At 39.2% G+C, this 22,521-nt stretch overlaps 1 protein-coding gene across 3 annotated transcripts in view; it reads right to left on the bottom strand.

Moving 5' to 3' along the window:
- Positions 1 to 19,566, bottom strand: part of TIPRL (TOR signaling pathway regulator) — a 57,492-nt gene extending 37,926 nt beyond the window's left edge. The window contains exons 1-3 of one of the 3 annotated variants that reach the window (XM_061120205.1): positions 19,304 to 19,566; positions 10,342 to 10,521; positions 9,506 to 9,605 (exon numbers count right to left, since the gene is read on the bottom strand). In XM_061120205.1, coding sequence (XP_060976188.1) covers positions 9,506 to 9,605; positions 10,342 to 10,521; positions 19,304 to 19,407 — 384 coding nt within the window. In that variant the 5' untranslated portion in view covers positions 19,408 to 19,566. The remainder of the gene's footprint in view (positions 1 to 9,505; positions 9,606 to 10,341; positions 10,522 to 19,303) is intronic. The other 2 variants (XM_061120204.1, XM_061120203.1) reach the window with 2 other exon arrangements.
- Between the last annotated feature and the right edge of the window lie 2,955 nt (positions 19,567 to 22,521).

Genomic DNA, 22,521 nt, shown 5'->3' with positions numbered 1-22,521 from the left:
TTCCTATAAGAATGATGTTACATATTGTAGATCTATCTCCAAGTCTACAAACAAAAGTGTTTTAAATATTGAGATAAATAAGAACATTAGAGAAATTTTAAGGGAAAATCCTAGCATTCCAAAGAGCTTTAGAGGATACTGGCTGTTTTTTTTAAAGTATTATTTTACAGCCACCAGACACAAACATATATAACCCAACAAAAGCACCAATAATCTCAAGGTGGGTTATGTCAGTAACTCACTAAATCCAAGTATCTCCTAACAGTAACATGAAAGTATGTTTTGTGATACCATTTAATATTACATTCATTTTTACTATAAAATGTCCAGCTTTTCAACTCTTTAACAAAGTTGTATCATGAATAAACAACAAAGCAATGCTTGTCAAACTATAAGTATTTGGTATATGGTGGCTATTATTGTACTTTACTTATAAGCTGTGAATAGGTCATTTTTTTTTCACTCATGGATAGAATTAAGAAATTTAGAGTAGTTTCAGAAAACTGGATAAGAATTAGAAAAATATGATAATGGATGTCTAAACGATTACATAGACTTTGTGGGAAAATGGCAATGCAGAGGAGGAGAGGGTGCTATGAAAGAATCTGGAAGTTTGATTCCCAAGAGGTGAAAAAAATGTTCATAGTTCTTCCATGTTTATTTACAGATAATATTTTAGATCTCTACAATTTTATTTCAACATCCAGCAGACATGAGACCACACATGGAGGTGAAATTAAAAGGAGCGGAAGGAAGGTGAAGGGTAGGGATAGGGATTTAGGGCAGCATATGACCAGTGCCTTGCATCACCTGCATATTTGTGATCTATTTAAAACAAAGGCTGACGCCTCTAGAACTGCCTAAGAGCATAAAACTTTAGTTAGTATTAAATAAATACAACTTTTAATTCCTTATATTTTATTTAGTTTTAGTTCAAAGGAATACATTTGAAAGATCATCCTTATAGATATATCTGATTTCCAAAAATTAACCATTACACTTCGTTAGTAAATGGCCATTTCACTAATATTTCACATATGCCTTCAGTAAGTGATTAGTGAACATAAATCCATCTGTTTTGCCAAGTAAGTTCTCATAAAATGTTTGAAAGAGAAAGACAAAAAATAATTAGGTAACACATGGATTAGGGAAATTCATTATATTTAGCTTAGCTATATACTATCTTCTTCATTAATAAGGACAAATATGTTTAAAACTTTATATTTCTCAGCCTTTTTTCTTCCTCAACTCTACTTATCTTCTCTCTGAACTCAAGCATCTGAAAGGTAAAACAGCTAAACTTAAGAGATACTGAACATTTCTGGCTTCTGGTATTGTCAAAATAAATAATCTAGACAAACTTTCTCGCTGAAAGTGAAAAGTAAAAGTGAAAGTCGATCAGTCGTGTCGGACTCTTCGTGAGCCTATCGACTATACAGTCCATGGAATTCTCCAGGCCAGAAAACTGGAGTGGGTAGCCTTTCCCTTCTCCAGGGGATCTTCCCAACCCAAGGATCAAACCCAGGTCTCCCGCATTACAGGCGGATTCTTTACCAGCTGAGCCACAAAGGAAGCCCAAGAATACTGGAGTAAGTAGCCTATCCCTTCTCCAGGGGATCTTCCTGACCCAGGAATCGAACTGGGGTCTCCTGCATTGCAGGCGGATTCTTTACCAACTGAGCTATCAGGGAAGCCCAAGTAAGCTAAAGGCAATTTAAAAAGCTGGATGAAAAAATAAAAACCTCTTAAAAGCATTATACAGCCAATACAGTGAAAAAGGACTGGACTGAGATCTGGAAGAGGACTGGAGCCCAGAAAAGTGACACTGTTCAGTCTTCACCAAAGGCAGAGGCCTTGGAGAATTACTTGCCCTGCTCCCAATTTTGCAAAGACATCTCAAAGTGTTACAATGGATCCACAACTTCTTATGTTACAGGCCCAGTAAGCTAAAGGCAAAGGAGCAAAGGAAAGATATATCCATTTGAATGTAGAATTCCAAAGAATAGCAAGGAGAGATAAGAAAGCTTTCCTCAATGATCAATGCAATGAAACAGGAAAAGAAGAGAATGGGAAAGAATAGAGATCTCTTCAAGAAAATTAGAGATAATAAGGGAACATTTCATGCAAAGATGGGCACAATAAAAGAAATGGCATGGGCCCAACAAAAGCTGAAGATACTAAGGAGAGGTGGCAAGAATACACTGAAGTGAAGTGAAGTGAAGTCACTCAGTCCTGGCCAACTCTTTGCGACCCCATGGACTCTAGCCTACCAGGCTCCTCCATCTAAGGGATTTACCAGGCAAGAATACTGGAGTGGGTTGCCATTTCCTTCTCCAGAATACACTGAAGAACTATACAAAAAAGATCTTTACGACCCAGACAGCCAGGATGGTGTGATCACTCACCTAGAGCCAGACATCCTAGAATGCGAAGTCATTAGGAAGCCTTAGGAAGCATCACTACAAACAAAGCTTAGCAGAGGTAATGGAATTCCAGTTGAGCTATTTCAAATCCTAAAAGATGACGCTGTTAGGGTGCTGCACTCAATATGCCAGCAAATTGGGAAAACTCAGCAGTGGCCACAGGACTGGAAAAGGTCAATTTTCATTCCAATCCCAAAGAAAGGCAATGTCAAAGAATGGTCAAACTATAGCACAGTTGTACTCATCTCACACGTTAGCAAAGTAATGCTCAAAATTCTCCAAGCCAGGCTTCAATAGTGCATGAATCATGAACTTCCAGATGTTCAAGCTGGATTTAGAAAAGGCAGAGGAACCAGAAATCAAATTGCCAATATCCACTGGATCATAGAAAAAGCAAGAGAATTCCAGAAAAACATCTACTTCTGCTTTACTGACTATGCCAAAGCCTTTGACTATGTGGATCACAACAAACTGTGGAAAATTCTTAAAGCGATGGGAATACCAAACCACCTTACTTGCCTCCTGAGAAATCTGTATGCAGGTCAAGAAGCAACAGTTAGAACTGGACATGGAAAACAGATTGGTTCCAAATCAGGAAAGGAGTACGTCAAGGCTGTATATTGTCACCCTGCTTATTTAACTTATATGCAAAGTACATCATGCGAAATGCCAGGCTGAATGAAGCACAAGCTGGAATCAAGATTGCCAGGAGAAATATCAATAACCTCAGATATGCAGATGACACCTCCCTTATGGCAGAAAGTGAAGAACTAAAGAGTCTCTTGATGACAGTAAAAGAGGAGAGTGAAAAAGTTGGCTTAAGGCTTAACATTCAGAAAACTAAGATCACAGCATCCAGTCCTATCACTTCATGGCAAGTAGATGAGGAAACAATGGAAACATGAGAGACTTTATTTTTTTGGGCTCCAAAATCACTGCAGATGGTGACTGTAGCCAGGAAGTTAAAAGATGCTTACTCCTTGAAAGAAAAGCTATGACCAACCTAGACATAACATTAAAAAGCAGAGACATCACTTTGCCAACAAAGGTCCATATACTCAAAGCTATGGCTTTTCCAGTAGTCATGTATGGATGTGAGAGTTGGGCTATAAAGAAAGTTGAGTGCCGAAAAATTGATGCTTTTGAACTGTGGTGTTGGAGAAGGCCCTTGAGAGTTCCTTGGACTGCAAGGAGATCCAACCAGTCCATCCTAAAGGAGATCAGTCCTGAATATTCACTGGAAGGACTGATGCTGCAGCTGAAACTCCAATACTTTGGTCACTTGATGCGAAGAATTGACTCATTGGAAAAGACCCTGATGCTGGAAAAGATTGAAGTCAGGAGGGGAAGAGGATGACAGAGAACATGATAGTTGGATGGCATCACCGACTCTATGGACATGAGTTTGAGCAAGCTCTGGGAGTTGTGATATACAGGGAAGCCTGCTGTGTTGCAGTCCATGGGGTTGCAAAGAGTCAGACAGGACTGAGCAACTGAACTGAACTGAAACCTCAAGCTCTGATCCCATATAAGAGGTTAGCAAACTAGGACTTCCAGGCCAATGTGGTTTGCCACCTACTTTTGTATGAATGCAAACTAAGAATCATTTTCACATTTTTTCAAATGACTGTGGGGAAAATGTTTTTTTAATATTTCATGACATAAAAAACTATATGACATTCAAATTTCCATGTCCATAAAAAAAAATTTTTTGAAACACAGCTGTGCCTACTCTTTTGCATATTGTCTATGGCTGCTTTCAACTACAACAACACAGCTGAGTAACTGCAACATAAATCTATGGTCTTCAAAGCCTGTAATATTTACTGTCTGATCCTTTACATAAACAGATTGCAGACCTATGCCCTTGACTATGAATGCCCTTAGTAGCTTATGAGAAATAAACAAAAATCCTCTGTGAAGGAAAGTAGCATCATCCGAGGATTCAAAGAAAATAAGGTATATTAGGAGTCTAGACACCATAAATCAGAACCAACAGAAATAAGACACTAAAAGACACTAGGGACTCTAAATGCTGAAAATATGAGGCCCAAGCTATAAACAACAATGCACACTAGTTTTATTTCAAGGAAATAAAATTAAGGTTGAACATATCAAAAGATACTAGGAAATAGTTTTTAAACAGAATTATGGTCAGGCAAATCCTGCTGGGGGTCTGGTGCGGTGATCACAATGTTCTATTTCTTTTACTCTGTGGTTACATTAAACTGTATTTTCATCTTTCATGAACTTTTCTAAGTTATTTCACAATTTTCAAAAGGCTTAAAAATGTACAAATATTCAAGCTAAAAATATTCTTGATACCTTGCAAGAAAAGTAAGTCTTGGTCACATCTTTCAAGTGAACGTCTCTCACTCTCTCACATCAGATGAAGGTTTATAATAGGGAAATTACTTGATATAAATACTTTTATATTTATCATATAAAGTTAGTTAATAGCAAATGTTAAGAACCCAATGTTAAATTTCCTTTTCAAATATTACTGAAAATAGTGTGTGTGTATGTACATCCCATTAGGAAATACCATGAAATTGTTATGTTTTACAGTGATTTCTTTCTTTAAAAAGAAAAAGAGATAAAACTCCCAGACTATAATTCACTTGTCTTTAGTATGTTGACAAGACTGTGTAGACATCACTATTACCTAATTCCAGCACATATCATCACCCCAAAAAGAAACTGTCATACCCACTAGCAGTGTCTCTCCATTCCCCACTTCCCGCAGTTCCTGGAAGCCACTACTCTAGTTTTTTTTCTATAAATTTGTTTTGCAAATCCTTCTGGAATCATATACATGTAAGTTTGTGTCTGGCTTCTTTCATTTAGCATAACGTTTCCAAGGTATGTATCACTGTTTTGTTTCTTTTTCAAGACTAAATAATATTTCACTGTCTAGATATACCAGTTTTGCTTATCCACTGATGAACATCTGGGTAGTTTTCACATTTTAGCTATTATAAGTAATGCAGCTATGAATATTTGCATACAGGTTTTTATGTGGATATAGTTTTCTCTCTTGAGTGTATACCTAGGAGTGGAATTGCTGGGTTACATGATAACAGTGTTTAACTTTTTTTTTAATTGCTGGCAAGAAAAAATGAGTAATAAGAAATCTACCACTTAAATCATTTGTAAGTGTACAGTTCAGTAGTGTTAATTATATTCACACTGCTGTCAGACAGATCTCTAAAACTTTTTCATCTTGCAAAACTAAAACAGTATCAGAATTGTTAACCTACACCTCTGTGGTAAACAACTATCAAGAAGCATACAGTATTCATACGTGTTCTTCTTGCCTTTTATATTACAAAGATAAGTAATTTATCTTACTCCACTCATTTCCAATGTTTGTGTCAGCACATTACCCCTACCCCCTCCACTTAATTTACTTTTACAAGCTCAAAATATTAAAGATTATATACAAATGGCCAACAGGCATATGAAAAGATGCTCAACATCACAAGTTATTAGGGAAATGCAAATCAAAACCTCTCACACACTGCTGGTGGGAATGTAAAATGGTATAGCTGCTATGGAAAACAGTACAGAGGTTCCTTAAAAAATTAAAAATAGAATTATTACCATATGATCTAGCAATTCCACTTCTGGGTATACACACAAAGAAATGAAAGCAGAATTCTGAAGAGATATTTGCACACCTATGTTCGTAGCAGCACTATTCACCATACCCACGAGGTAAAAGCAACCCAAATGCTCCCTGACAAGTGACCGGAAGAACAAAATGTATACACATGCACTGGAATGTTACCCAGCCCTAAAAAGGATGGGAAGTCGGACACACGCCACAACATGGATAAACCCTGAGGACATTATGCTAAGTGACATAAGCCAGTCATAAAAAGGCAATGTACGGTTCCACTTACAAGAGGTATCTAAGGTAGTCAAATTCACAAAAACAGAAAGAAGAATGGCAGTTGCCAAGTGCTGAAGAAGGAAGAAATGGAGAAGTTGATGTTCAATAGGTACAGATTTTCAGTTTTTAAAGAGAAAGAAGTTCTGGAGATTTGTGTCACAACAGCATGAATACACTTTAACACTAATTAATATGCCTGAAAATAACTAAGATAGTAGTTTTATGTTATATATCTTTTTACCAAAAGGAAAAAAGAAAAAGAAAATTTAAGATACTGAATCATACAAAAATAACTGGGCAAATGTTCCAATGTGCTTTAAAAAAAAAAAAAGTTTAAATGCATGCACACTAAGTATGTTTTATTCCTAAAAGGCAGTATCAATAGAAGAGGCAGCTTTGTACTTCTATTTTCCTGTATATCCAATTTATTTATTTAATAAGTGAAAGTTGCTCAGTCATGTCCAACTCCTTGCAACTCCATGTCTATACAGTTCATGGATTTCTCCAGGCCAGAAAACTAGAGTGGGTAGCCTTTCCCTTCTCCAGGGGATTTTCCCAGCCCAGGGATCAAACCCAGGTCTCTCGCATTGTAGGTGGATTCTTTAGCAGCTGAGCTACAAAGGAAGCCCAAGAATACTGGAATGGGTAGCCTATCCCTTCTCCAGCAGATCTTCCTGACCCAGGAATCGAACTGGGGTCTCCTGCATTGCAGGCGGATTCTTTACCAACTGAGCTATCAAGGAAGCCCATTTATTTTATAGAAAAGGAAAAAAACAGCCAAATATTGATAGGTTACTATGGGCCAGGTACATATTATGCATTTGACCTGTTTTCTCATAATATTCTCATACCATAATCTGAAAGAAGTGCCCATGGTAGCCCAGACAACAAATGACAAGGCTGGGTATGAATCCAGCGAGGTCAGTATTACTCCGCGACTGGCTCTCTCCTCTTACACCATGATACAACTCAGGGTAATGGGTTAAACAACCTGAAGAGTGAGAAAACATTAAATATACACACACAACAGAAGCCACCAGCAACTAAAAAGCAAGAATTTAAGGGCAAAGGAAAGGCTTCATTCTAATGGTTCATTCTCTGATACCCTTACTGTACATATAAAATACCTTCTCCTACACTGGCATGCACTTCCTATACCTACTAGGGCTTCTGAATAAGCGTTCTGAGGAACAGTTGAAGGATTAAATAATTAAAAATCTCAAATAATATTACAGGTCAATATATATATATATATATATATAAAATAGGTCAAAAAATCCTTAGGTATTAAAACAAGTTAAATGTAAAATATGTTCCTATGAAAGTGATCTTCCACATATAACAAATGTGCTTAACAACAATCTCTAGCATCAGTGTTACCTTACTAACAGATACATACTTAAAGATCTTGAACCCATTTCTTCATCTACAAAATGAGGATAATAACGCCTACTAACAAGATTATTTTGAGAGTTAAGCAACAAAGTCCTAACAATTTTACCTGGAAAATAGTCACTATTTTTTAAGGCAACAAAGGAACACATTCATCAACTCTATTTAGATCATAAAGCAAGAGGTAAATACTATCTAGGCAATATATCTACTTTTATTTTTGGTATTTCAATAATATTAACTTGACATTTGAAATATGATACTATAATGATAGCAGCTGCTATTAAGATCTTACTGTGTTAACAGACACTGTGCTCTAAACACTCAACACATATATTCTTTACTACATCCCAACTGATATTATCCTTAGTTCACCAAAGGCGTGAAAGTGAAAGTGAAAGTGAAAGGCGCTCAGTCGTGTCCGACTCTCTGTGATCTCATGGACTATACAGTCCATGGAATTCTCCAGGCCAGAATACTGGATCTTCCCAACCCTGAGATGGAACCCAGGTCTCCCACATTGCAGGCAGATTCTTTACCAGCTGAGCCACAAGGGAAGCCCAAGAATACTGGAGTGGGTAGCCTATCCCTTCTCCAGCGGATCTTCCTGACTCAAAAATCGAACTGGGGTCTCCTGCATTGCAGGTGGATTCTTTACCAACTGAGCTACGAGGGAAGCCCGAAGGCTTAGCAAAGATTAAATTGCTTTTCCAAGCTGTTAAGTAATGGTGCTGAGATTTGAACTAAGGTCTGCCAAAGCCTCAGCTCCTTACCACTAGTGAGTGGTTGATCATACTGACATTTGTCAGCAACACCTTAGAACAAACTAAATGACAGGCTCAAGTGCCGATGAAGAGTGCAGAGCATATGTCTCTCACCTCCTACAGCTCTCACACCCCTTGTCTCCTACAAAGACAGTCATCATTATTGCATAAAACAAATTCTCATTTCCTCACTTTCTGCAATGAAATAGCAAATGGTCTACACACTTTGAAAAGTTTTTCAGTCAGGAATGAAAAGAGGGAATATTAATCTATAAAGTATTAACAAACTAAAATAACCTTCCTCCCCCATTAGACTATAATGGAGGGATTATTTGTCTGTACTCTGCTGTATCCATGACCCTATGTAGCTAAGCTCCCAATATGAGGCCTACCAGTTCCACATTTCTAGTATCATTTACCATGAAGTGAATCTCTTCTTAAGCAGGTCTTATACAGATGCAGTTTAACATCAATACAGAGTTTTAGAATTCACTGAAAACTCCCACAGATAATTTTACACCAAAACTCTGCTATAAGATAGATATTTCTGTTTATCCAATTTACTGATAAAATAGAATCAGACAGATTAAATAACTTGCCTTAAGTCATACTTGATTTACACATAGTGCAGACAGAAAAATAATCCCAGTTATCTGACCAAAATTCCTACCTGCCCACATATCCATTTATCTGTAAAACTGCAAGCTACTAGCTAGCAGGGTTTGTCTAAATCACCTAATAGGGTACACCAAGGACAGTACATTTTAATGCTTCTTGATATTACATAATAAAACTAAGGCAATCCACCAGCTACTACAACCATGTTTTTAATAAAAATTGTTCCACTATGGCCTTCTTTTATTTTGTGCTGATAATCAACAAGCAAAATTCCCTCACATTAGGTTCTAAAGCCTCCCACAGTACAAAGTAGGATGAAAGTAGCAGCATAAAATAACCCATTACTAGAAAGCTTTAATATTGAGACTATCCAAGGCAATCAATGATTCATAAAAGCAAAAAGTAAGATTTACCTTTAACTTAAGTGATTCTCCAAGTAATGTTCCCTTATAATCCGTTGTATAGGTCCAATCATACGGTTTAATAACCTCTTTAGAGTGTTCACCCTCCGTCCTCAAATACCAAAATGAGAAGGATCAGATTCAGTGAGGTAGAATATAGAACATCTATACTCATTTTGTTGTTTAGTTGCTAAGTTGTGTCCAACTCTTCTGTGACCCCATTCATGCATCACACCAAATTACATTCTATACATAATATAAAATATCCTATTAATGAACACATATACTTGTCAAAATTCACTAATATAAGATCTTTCTTAGCTTTTCTGTACATTTATTGTTATTTAACCTGTCATGAATTAATAATGTAGTCTCCCCAATTAATCTGTACACTGCCCAAGGACATGCTTTAAAGCTTTATACTTTTTTCAAAGAACCTAATACACAATAGGAACAAAATAAATAACTCTCGACTTGATTATGAAATAAAATACATTTTTCATTTTCCTTAGTTTCAATGCTCCTTAGATTTTCAATGCAAACCATAAGCAAACATTTTTCTTCAAAAACAGGAGTATTAAAGTACACAGTGCAATGTGTCTTCACTAAAGAACACTGAAAGCTGAAAAAACAAAACCTTCCATAGCTCACCTCAACTGTCATTGAATTTAACTCAAGAAGTACTAAAAAGGGGGTAATTAATCTTTTATCAATGAGAAAAATGAACTCTAGAATGATTCAACTATCAAATTTAATAATAATACTAGTCCTTCATTATAATAAAATATCACAACTGAATACTTTTTCAACTCTTTTCTATTTCAACCCCTAACTGCCCAGATCCTCACCTGCTTTCCTGCCACTCTTCAGCACAGGCTACTTTAAGCATTCCTTGGTAGTTGTTCACACATCTTAATGCATCTGTAGCATTGAACTCAATTCCAAAGCCAGAGCCATGCTGGATTCTTAAAACATTGTCTCCAAACATCATTTCAGGGAGAGATGGCATATGCAATTCATCAGCTAACCTATGCATAATCAAAAGTCAGAAGGATTATTTTATATCACTGTTGGTACTCTTGTTTCCTTTTGGTCTCCACAGAATACCTTTTACTCCTAAATGAGTTAAATAATATATGATTTAATAAGATAATATAGTTGTAAAGTCTATAAATGCTTTCATCATCCATTGTCTTTGTGTATACCTTTTTGGCACTGTACTAGGTAGTGGGCTAAATAATAAGTAATAAATATACACAAAATACATAATATAATGTCAGCTAGTAATAAGTGATACACGAAAATTGAAGCAATGCAATGCAGGGGTACCATTTAAGGTAGGATGATCAAAGACAAGTCTGAGATAGTTGAATCTGAGCCTCAAAACTACCCTGTGAGCTAAGAAAGGCTCAGAGAACTTAAGTAGCTTACTGAAATGACAGAGCTAGTAAGTGGTAAAACTAGGCCTCTTTCCATTATACTAGCCTGCTTTATAAAAACTTGGACCTCAACTGGCTAGTTTTATTACATAAGAAAGTTATATTAGACCTACCATGAGACCAAGATCACAAATTATTAACTCACAGATATGTTACAACTCAGAGAAGGCAATGGAAACCCACTCCAGTACTCTTGCCTGGAGAATCCCATGGGCAGAGAAGCCTGGTGGGCTGCAGTCCATGGGGTCACTAAGAGTCAGACATGACTGAGCGACTTCACTTTCACTTTTCACTTTCATGAACTGGAGAAGGAAATGGCAACCAACTCCAGTGTTCTTGCCTGGAGAATCCCAGGGACAGAGGAGCCTGGTGGGCTGCCGTCTATGGGGTCACACAGGGTTGGACACGACTGATGCGACTTAGCAGCAGCATGTTACGACTAGCCTCACAAAATACCTTTTTAATATTTGAAATAACTGGCAAAATCATTGAGTTGCCAATAAAAATTGAGAGATTTTTGAGAGATCTGGACTTTTGGTTTCTCTTTGGAAAATAAAAAGGAAGATTTGGCCAATACTGAACCTGTATTTCCACTTGACACCAGCTGGCGGGAACAGAGTAGAGGGGTCTCGTTAAGTGGGGTATAAGCTTGCTGGTTCACCAATCCCCTTGACTCTTTAGAAAGCTGAGTTTATAACCCTTGTTTTAAAGATTTTTAAGTGGCTACTAGTTACTTCTGAAAAAAGTAACTCTATGTATAGGTTTTTTGTTGTTGTTTAGTTGTTATGTCCGACTCTCTTGCCTGCCAGATTCCTCTGTCTCTGGCATTTCCCAGACAATACTGGAGTGGGTTGCCATTTCCTTCTCCAGGGGATCTTTCCAACCCAGGGATTGAACTGGTGTCTCTTGCATTGGTAGGTGGATCCTTTACCATTGAGCCACCAGGGAAGCCCCTTATGTATAGGTTACCATGCCTTACAACCCTGTCACCTCAGTTACAACCAGGACTTTCAGTTTAGGGATGAAAGTTCAGCTCCTCAAACAAGGGCAATTATCTATGGGCTAGCAGGAACCCCTGAAGTTTAGCCTGAGAACTCTGCCCAATACAGTCATGCTGAATTGAATAATGGCCAATTAACTTTATTCTGATCCCTCTTTTCATAAGTTTGGATGGCAGTTGAATAAAGCACACACCAAGAGATGCGGCATGACACAGACCATGAGGGAGTGAGGAGGGGAGAGTGAAAACTTTAAGTAACAGCCAGAGAAGCAGGCAGAGCACACGAGAGACCAAAAAACAAGGATAAGAGGAAGGCTAGGGACATCTGTGGTTGTTCTGGTCATAAGCACTGTTCGTTTTCTGAGCTGAATCCTGTGTTCAATTATTTCCTCACGTACTATTAAATTCTCATCACTGGAGGCAACCGAGGTGGACAGGGATGAGAAGGGGGTAGAGGGCTGGGGCAGGGATTCTCTTTTCCTTGCAACCTGAAAGCATAACTAACGCAGAGGCTCCATGGAATCAATTTTCTAATTATCTTTTATATCAATTTTTAAATTTTATTGCTTTCAGAAAATTTTCAAAAACTATTATATACTTTGTTCACAAACAAAAACTATAAAATGTTATTTCACCTTATCCTACTGATCAAAGATCATCACATTTAACAAACTTGTTAAGACAAGGTCCTCAAGCTCAACTGAGGGTTTATACCTCTAGCTGCTCTAGAATGTAGGTACCTGCCCCTGAAGCACCCTCATCCCTTTTTATTTTGCTTTAACCTATCAAAGGCTGGAAAAAACAAACAATCACACTTCTTTAAACTGCATAATGAAGAAAAAGAGAACAGGAAAAACAATAATAATTCATTTATTAGGGCAAAGAGACTGTAGGGATTTTTTCTCCTTCCTTACATTTCTAATACAGTTATAAAGTATGCAATAGAGTCCAAAGTTTAAAAATGCTTTGAATGAAGTTCTAAGGGATCCTGAACAAAGCACAGGATTTTAGTGCAAGTGGTCTATGACAGCTACTTTAGCAGATCAGGTTTTCTTTTTTCTTAAGACTTCCAGATTTTTGAAAGCTATATAGCTACACAGGTTAGGTAAGCTGAAACAATACATTATAGAATGTATTTTTACATAAAGCTAACAAAAGATCTATGCATATCCCAAGACCACAATTATCCTCTTTCCAGTTGCTTTAAATCTATTCCCAACTAGACATACCAGTCAAGTCTTGTAAAAACCATGCATAAACAAATTATTTAAGCTTTAAATGTAAAATATATTGATAGTAGAAACATCTACTTCATTCCTGGATCATCAAAGCCTCACCACTTTTAAAAATGAAGATGGGTTCTAATTTTACCATGACTGCCCAGAAAAGAAGTTAATGTACCACAGCCCCATGTTTCCATAACCTTCCTATCTCTGGTGAATTTTCTGTTCTCACATAACAATTATATTAATTTTGGCTATGAAGCAAAGAAAAAAACACTAAAAAATTAAAAAACTAAAAAATTAAAGCTGCTGTTTCTTATAGGAAAATGCCTTTGCCAGTAAAATTCTCAAGTTGTTACAAGCTTTAAAAGGTGATAATGAAAAAAGCAAATACACCCACTGAGGGAAACCAGCACTTGCTCCTTAGATTTTCAGAAGAACTAAGTCAATTTACATCCCACCCTGGGGCAAAAATTAAGAAAAAAGTACCAAGAACTTAATCAAATTTATATTCTTTGACTCAAAATATCAGCTTTGGGCAATCTGTAATAAAGAAATAATCCCCAATGCAGGGAAGAAAAAAACTACATACATTAATACTCATAATCATCTCATTTATAGGAGTAAAGAAGAAATACTCTAATGATAAGGAAATAAATAGTTATGTAAACTGTTGTCTGGGCTTCCCAGGTGGTGCAGTGGTAAAGAATCCACCTGCCAATGCAGGAGATGTAAGAGACACGGGTCCGATCCCTGGGTCAGGAAGATTCCCCTGGGGTAGAAATAGCAACCCACTCCAATATTCTTGCCTGGAAAATTCCTTGAACAGAGAAGCCTGGCAGGCTACAGTCCAGGGAGTCACAAGACAGACATGACCGAGCGACTGAGCACACAAACTATTGTCTATCCAGATGATAAAACGTTACGGAATCATTAAAAATATTTAAAAGGAGAATATAATAATGTTGAAAATGCTTATGAAACAACAGTAAGGAAAAAAAATCAGGCACACTGTATATTCATCAGATCTCTGTGTTTCTGTACATAAGCACATATCAGTGATCTAACATTTTAAGTTGCACAACTTTAGGGTGATATCTGATACCATTAATTTTCATCATAAATTTAAGTAAAATTTATTCTTTTGTTATTAGGAAATAGAAAATAACAAATACGAGAGAGATCAATACTCCCGTTCAAATGCCACAGGCAAGACGGACAGCAAAAATATCATTTTAAAAAAGAGAGAAAAGAAAAGAAAATGTGGTTTATACATACAATGGAGTATGATGCAGCCTTTTAAAAGCAGGAAATTCTGCAATATGTGATGGCATGTATGAACCCTAAGAACATTATGCTGAGTAAAACAAACCAGTCATAGACAGACAGACACTACATGATTCCACTTATTCATAGAATCAAAGAGTGAAATGGTAGTTGCCAAGGGTTAGAGGAAGGGAAAAACGGGTTATTAATCAATAGGTGTAAAGTTTCAGGAAAGCAAGATGAATAAGTTCTAGAGATCTTCTGTACAACACTGTCCCGATAGCCAGTGATAATGCATTCTACATTTATGAATTTGTCAGGAGGGTAGAATTCATATTAAGTGTCCTTACCACAATAAAACAAAATTTTTTAAAAAAGAAAATACTAGATACTTAAAAGACTAAATTGGATGGATTATAATCAGAATAAATATTTCATTAAAAGATTAGATATAAATAAGCTGCAACCACTGGAAACTGCATATGAAATATAAACTAATATAAGATGTGATTCTGTGGATTTTCCCAACATATCTGAAAAAATCTAGTAGTCCTCTGAAATACTGCAGTTAAATATATGTCAAAAGAATACCTGTCAATAACTTACATTTCTTCAAAAGTCCTAAATTCAGAGTATCTTGAACAAAGGCCAAACAGAATATCTTAACCCCATTTCTAATGGCAAATTTTACTCTTTGTAACAAACAGGTATGCCTATTTATAAGGTCAAAGAAAAGTCAGCAGTGGCCACAGGTCTGGAAAAGGTCAGTTTTCATTCCAAGCCCAAAGAAGGGCAATGCCAAAGAATACTCAAACTACCATACAACTGCACTCATTTCACATGCTAGCAAAGTAATGCTCAAAATCCTCCAAGCCACGCTTCAACAGTACATGAACCAAGAACTTCCAGATGTACAAGCTGGATTTAGAAAAGGCAGAGGAATCAGAGATCAAATTGCCAACATCCACTGGCTCATAGAAAAAGCAAGGGAATTCCAGAAAAACATCTGCTTCATTGACTATGCTAAAGCCTTTGACTGTATGGATCACAACAAACTGGAAAACTCTTGAAGAGTTGGGAATACCAGACCACCTTACCTGCCTCCTGAGAAACCCCTATGCAGGTCAAGAAGCAACAGTTAGAACCCAACATGGAACAATCGACTGGTTCAAAATCGGGAAAGGAGTACATCAAGGCTATATACTGTCACCCTGCTGAGTGCTAGTTAGTGCTAGTGAAAGTCGCTCAGTTGTGACTTACTCTTTGCGACCCTGTGGACTATACAGTCCATGGAATTCTCCAGGTCAGAATAATGGAATAGGTAGCCGTTCCCTTCTCCAGGGGATCTTCCCAACCCAGGGATAGAACCAGGGTCTCCCACATCACAGCTGAGCCACCAGGGAAGTCCCTGCTTCTAAATTTATATGTAGAATACATCATGCAAAATGCCAGGCTGGATGATGCTCATGACTGAATCAAGATTGCCAGGAGAAATATCAATAATCTCATATAGGCAGAGGACACCACCCTGATGGCAGAAAGCCAAGAGGAACTAAAGAGCCTCTTGATGAAGGTGAAAAAGGAGAGTGAAAAAGCTGCTTAAAACTCAACATTCAAAACCCTAAGATCATAGCATCCAGTCTCATCACTTCATGGCAAATAGATGGGGAAACAATGGAAACAATGACAGACTTTATTTTCCTGGACTCCAAAATTGCTGCGAATGGTGACTGAAGCCAGGAAATTAAAAGACACTTGCTCCTTCGAAGAAAAGCTATGACAAACCTAGACAGCATATTAAAAAGCAGAGACATCACTTTGCCAACAAAGGTCCGTATAGTCAAAGCTATGGTTTTTCCAGTAGTCATGTATGGATGTGAGAGTTGGACCATAAAGAAGGCCCATAAAGAGCACCAAAGAATTGATGTTTTTGAACTATGGTGCTGGAGAAGACTCTCGAGAGACCCTTGGACTGCAAGGAGATCAAACCAATCAATCCTAAAGGAAGTCAATCCTGAATATTCATTGGAAAGACTGATGCTGAAGCTGAAGCTCCAATACTTTGGCCACCTGATGAAAAGAGCCTACTCATTGGAAAAGACCCTGATGCTGAAAAAGATTGAAGGCAGGAGGAGAAGAGGACGACAGAGAACAAGATGGTTAGATGGCATCACCAATTCAATGGACAAGAGTTTGAGCAAACTCTGGGAGTTAATGAAGGACAGGGAAGCCTGGCATGCTGCAGTTGATGGGGGTCACAAAGAGTCAGATTTGATTGAGCAACTGAACAACAACAAATTTATAAGGCCAAGAAGACAGGAAGCCTTTATAGGATTAACATGTCTTAATTCATTAAAGGAAATTTCACTAATTCAAAGAAAAGTGAAAACATTAGTTGCTCAGTTGTGTCCGACTCTTTGTGACCTCATGGACTGTAACCCACCAGGTTCCTCTGTCCATGGAACTCTCCAGGCAAAACTAATGGAGTGGGTTACCATTTCCTTCTTGAGGGGATCTTCCCAACCCAGAGTTCAAACCCGGGTCTACTACTGCAGGCAGATTCTTTACCATCTGAGCCACTATACATTAATCCAAAATTTTCCTAATTCACTTAAATATTAATATACAACAACCAGCGATGACCAGCTCAGTGGTTGGATCATGGAGAAGCTCCAGAGCACCTCCCAAAGCCAAACTTGCATCAGAAAAAAAGGTTACAGTCACTGTTTGGTGGTCTGCTGCCAGTCTGATCCACTGCAGTTTTCTGAATCTGGGGGAAACCATTACATCTGAGATGTATGCTCAGCAAACTGATGAGGTGCATCGAAAATTACAAAGGTGCAGCCAGCATTGATCAACACAAAGGACCCAATTCTTCTCCACAACAACGCCTGACTGCAGGTCACACAACCAATGCTTCAAAAGTTGAATGAACTGGCTACCAAGTTTTGCCTCATCCACCATATTCACCTGACCTCTCACCAACTGACTACCACTTCTCCAAGCACCTCAACTTTTTGCAGGAAAAATGCTTCCACAACCAATAGGAGGCAGAAAATGTTACCAAGAGTTCATCGCTGAATCCCAAAGCACAGATTTTTACACTACAGGAATAAACAAACATTTCTCATAGGTAAAAATGTGATGATTGTAATGGTTTCTATTTTGATTAATAAAGATGTGCTTGAACCTAGTTACAATGATTTAAAATTCACAATCCGAAATCACAGTTAGGTTTGCACCAGCCTAATATATAGCACAATTATATATATGGTGCAATATGTAGCAGAGAAAGTTATACACAGAGGAAAACTCAGAGAATAACTCAACCTGTGGTGGGATGAAGCAAAATTTTTCTTAGTGACTCTGCAAGAAAGTTACCTTTTTATTAATTATGATACTAAATATCCTTTCAAACTCTCTTCTGGTCACTTTCCTCTGCCTAAATCTGTCATTGCTCCCTAGAGTTCCACCTCATGACCTTTTTCTTTTCTTCTGGATGATTTCCAGACAATCTTAATTCACTCTCAAGCCTCCAGGTACCAACTGATGATTCCCAAACATAAATCCATAAATAAATCATCTTTTTTAAGCTCCAAAATAAGTGCCTAATACATCTCCACTTCATAAGCTATACTCAATTCATACTTCAACAAACATCCTCCATCCAATTCATCCTCCATCCAACACCTGCCCCCAACTGTTCTTCCTCCTGTATTTCTCACCATGTCCAATGGTAAAACTTTCCAGGCATAACCCAAGCCAGAAATCTTGCCAAGAGTATAGATTCTTCCTTTTACTCTTACTCCTCCTATCAAGTGACCATCAAATCACTTAATCTCTAAAACCTCTCCTCTCCTCTCTACCCTTCTAACTGGTCTCTTTCCCCATTCCTGCAGCCCTCCAATCCAACCGCCACATCATGTTCAGATCTTTCAGAGTGTACATCTGATAATGTTGTTCCTTTAGCATAAAATAACACCTGGTGGTAGTCAGATAAAATCCAACAAAACTCCTTAGCCTGGCATAAACGTTCACTCAGTGGTACCTTCACTGCTCAGGAGCCTATCTGCCACTGGCTTCTCACTGCAGTTCTTCCCCTCTGATACCTCACGCTCTAATCACACAGGAACTGTTGTTCAGGCCTCCCACTCTCTCTGACCCCCCTGGCTTTCCACGTCCCTCTGGACCTCCCCAAACCTTGTCAAGATTCAGCTCAGGCATCACAACGCATCACAGTTGTCACTCTCACTGGCCCTGCGGCGCTACACACGAGCCCAGCCCCACCCCATCCCACCGACTTTATTAAGATCCATTTCAGGCATCTCAATTTCCCGGATGCCTCGTAACCAGCCTCAAAAAAAAAAAAAAAAAAAAAAAAAATAACCCTGCAGGTACACCTCTATCAATTCACACTGTACAACTGTCTGTCTCTCTCACAAGACTGAATTCCTCGAGGCAGAGGCTTTCATCTTTTGTATCTCAAGCGCCTGGCATGGCACCTGACATGTTAAAAACCAAGCATATATACCACCCCTGTTATTAACCCTCCAGAAAACAGTTCACAGCCACCCAGAAATAGTCTAAAGGTGGCGCTGGCTTTGGCAGGTAGAGACCTGCGGGAGGGGGCAGTCCACCAGAACAGTCATGCTCTACTCAAACCCAGGCGGAGTGACTTTCACGAAGCCAGAGCCTGCCGAACCCGAACCGAAGGACAGGAAGTGGTGACAGGGATATTTCCTGTGTTGTCAATTCAAAGGTCCCGTCCGGAGGGACACGAGCCTCCGCCCTAGAGGAGGGCTGGGGCTTCGCGGGCCTCGCTCGCCTCCAGCTCAGGCCCAGCTCCAAGGCCCACACCCCGATCCCAGCCCTAGAGCCTCACTTCTCCACATCCGCCGACTTCATGATGTGGGTCTTGGAAGCCGTCAGCTTCCAGGGCCCGAAGGAGAAGTCCTGGTGGCTGCTCTGGAAGCCGTGGATCATCATGGCCGCGGAAAGGCCAGCGGGGGTCACACGGAACAGGTTGGAGCTCGGGCGGCAGCGGCAGCGGCGGCAGATACCGGTCCCTCCTCCTCCCTCCAGCCCGGCAGCCTGGACTTCCGAGCCGTTACCGTGCCCGGCCCCGCCCCGCACCACCACGCCCCCTGCCGGCGACACGGACGCAGGCCCGCCTTTCCGCCTCCTCCGTCCCGCGACTTTTTGCTTCCGGGACCAGTTGCCGAGGTTGTGTGACCCACGTCTTACGTCACGACGCACCTGAAAAAGGTGGGGAGACTGCTGAGGGGCGAGGCTTCGGCAGCAGGGGGTGTGGCTAGGGGCGCGCACATCCTTGGATGACATCATCTTGGCCCCTTCGCGGAAGCCCAGTGTTGGAGAATCCGACGTGATCTTTGTAGAAAGTTACTGAATTGGTGTGGAGGAAATGCCCAGCATTTTTCCGTTGAAGACAAAGTTCTTAAATCACTTAGAGTTTAGGAGGTTCAGCATCAAGTGCGGCAAGACAAGTGGACCTCTACCTACTATCGACTAAGACGCCTATCAAAAATTTCATCCTTCAGACATTTCAAGACTGTCCTGGTCTAGCTATTACCTAAGCTTGTGTTATGGTGGAAATAACACTAGAGATCTGGTGCTACATTCACCATTGCAATGCTGTTCTGTGCATGCTTGGCAATTGTTTAGTCTCTAAGTGGTGTCCCACTCTATTAGGAGCCTATGGAGTGTAGCCTGCCTGGATCCTCTGTGCATGAGATTTCCCAGGCAAGAATACTGGAGTGGGTTGCCATTTCCTTCAGGGGATCTTCCTGACCCAGGGATTGAACCCGCATCTGCTGCTTGGCAGGTGGATTCTTTACCCCTGAGCAGCCAGGGAAGCCCAATCCTTGGCAAACCACTTAACTAATGATTTGGTTTCAGCTGCCTCAAAATGCTATGCGTTTATGTTAGAGGATCTCTCAAATCCTTCTTTCCGGCTTCATTTCCAGCAACTCCCTCTCAGGTCTACTCACCTGCACTCCTCCCTGTTACTGAGACCTTACTGTTACTGTTCTATATACTTGAAACTGTCATACTCAAACCTGTCCCACTTCAGAGTCAACCTGGAACTTTTTTAAAAGTATAGATTCCCCAGTCCCTGTATTGTAGGATCCAAAGTCACAAAACACACCTCAGAGGACTCTCAAGACAGTGGAGTACAGTTTATTACACCAGCATGTCCAAGGGGAATCGGTTCCCAACAAGGACCCAAGTGATTTTGGAGGACTTGGTTTTACACCCACCCCACCCCCTCCACATGACTGGATACATGTTAGTAATTAGTTTTACAACATGCAGGGGTGGAAGAATTAACAATTACAAGATGCAGGTGCAGGCACTATCATTAATCTAACTGAAACAACCCGACCTTTACTTCCAATCTTTGTTTGCTGTCTGTGAGGAGGTGGTTCCCTGGTTTTTCTTCAATGATGGTAAACAGGGTTCAGGCCCAGTTCACATCCTGCCTTAAGATGGCTGACAGTCTTCAAGATGGAATCCGTCTTGCTCTCCTCCTAGCGGCCCCAACACCTGTGCTTTTCCCTAGATTGGAATGATCATCCTTGGAATGATACATCTCCTTCAAAAGGATTTTCCTGAACCCTGGAGCTGGATTTAATCACTTCTTTGTTTGAGGCAACATGTTGATTTGTCAACTTCTCTCACTCCAGTTATCACTGTTAACTCATTAATCCAAATGTCAAAATTTGAGCACCTGCTATTTGCCAGGGGTTTATTTTATTACAAAACAGCACTCACCCCCTTCCTTATAACAGAGATTGACAATGGAATTCTAAGATATGATTTCAGTAATTCAAGGAAAGACTAACTGCCCCTCAAAATATGTTATCCATCTGTCAAATTTTATCTAAAAATTTAATTGCTTTTCAATATGGCAACAGGCCATTGATTGGCTTAATCAGTCATTTACATCTTAGTATAAATGATTTTTATATCATTTTCTATGAGCTGGCTTTGAGGTAGCCTTGATAGAGAAGTGCCAGGCCACCCTATCCAGAGCTGAGTCAGTGCTTTTCCACCTGTTATCCTAAAACGTTTGTTCCCTTCTAAAATTTTCCTAGAAAAGATCTGATGAAGACTCCTTATTAGAAGGGTATGTTAATTTAAATCTAAAATCTAAAAATTAAACCAATTATCTCAATGGCCTCCAATTCAGAAATGAGTTAGGGGACTTTAAAATTCTTTGAGGATATAAGAAAATGAATCTTTAAAAGTACAACTTCAAGCACTCACACATTAGGAAAAGAGATATTTAGGCATTGACAGGGTATTTTTCAGTGTCTATTCAAGAACCATCATGCAAGACTTCCCTGGTGGTCCAGTGGTTAACACTCCATTCTCCCAATACAGTGTGCATGGGTTTGATCCCTGGTTGAGGAACTAAGATCCCACATGCCAAATGGCTAGGCCAAAAACCAAACAGAGCCAGAGCCATCATGCAACAACTGTATACTTTATTAAGCTGGTTCTGAGGATGGAATAATTCCTGGGCGTTGATGGGGGTGATGGGCAGGGTGGATTTATTTTCAACCAAATTGGCAAAGTATGTTTGAGTCACCAAATCAAATCATCTACAAGTTTATCAAGATTCAGGTCTGAGAACAACCAACTGGTTATTATAGAAATTAACTCATTCCACAAACGTTTTGGGGCACCTATTATGATGCCAGAAAGTTTTAGGTACAAGGACACAGCAGTGGATAAAAAAGACAACATCTCTTTCATCTTAGAGCTCTAATGAAAAAGGAAAAGACAGGTAATAAGTAAATACAAAATTTATAATTTCAGATATGGATAAATTCTGTGCAGACTGTTGAGCAAATTAAGTGGAAAATGTGCATGTATGTGTGTGTTTGTGTGTGTGTGTTTGGGAGGTGGGGAGACTGTGTAGATGAAGTGATCAGAAGAACCCTATCAATGGAGGTAACATTCAAGCATAGACCTGCTGATAATAAAGAAGATCCATGAGAAAATCTTACAGAATATTCCAAGCATCAGGTATTCAGGTCTAGAGGAGGCAGTGGGCTTGTCACATTTTAGGAAGAG

The sequence above is a fragment of the Dama dama genome, chromosome 20, assembly GCF_033118175.1.
Source record: "Dama dama isolate Ldn47 chromosome 20, ASM3311817v1, whole genome shotgun sequence".
In the NCBI taxonomy this organism is placed as follows: domain Eukaryota; kingdom Metazoa; phylum Chordata; class Mammalia; order Artiodactyla; family Cervidae; genus Dama; species Dama dama.
Note: the sequence above shows the minus strand (reverse complement) of the source record. Positions and strands in the feature narration are given on the sequence as shown.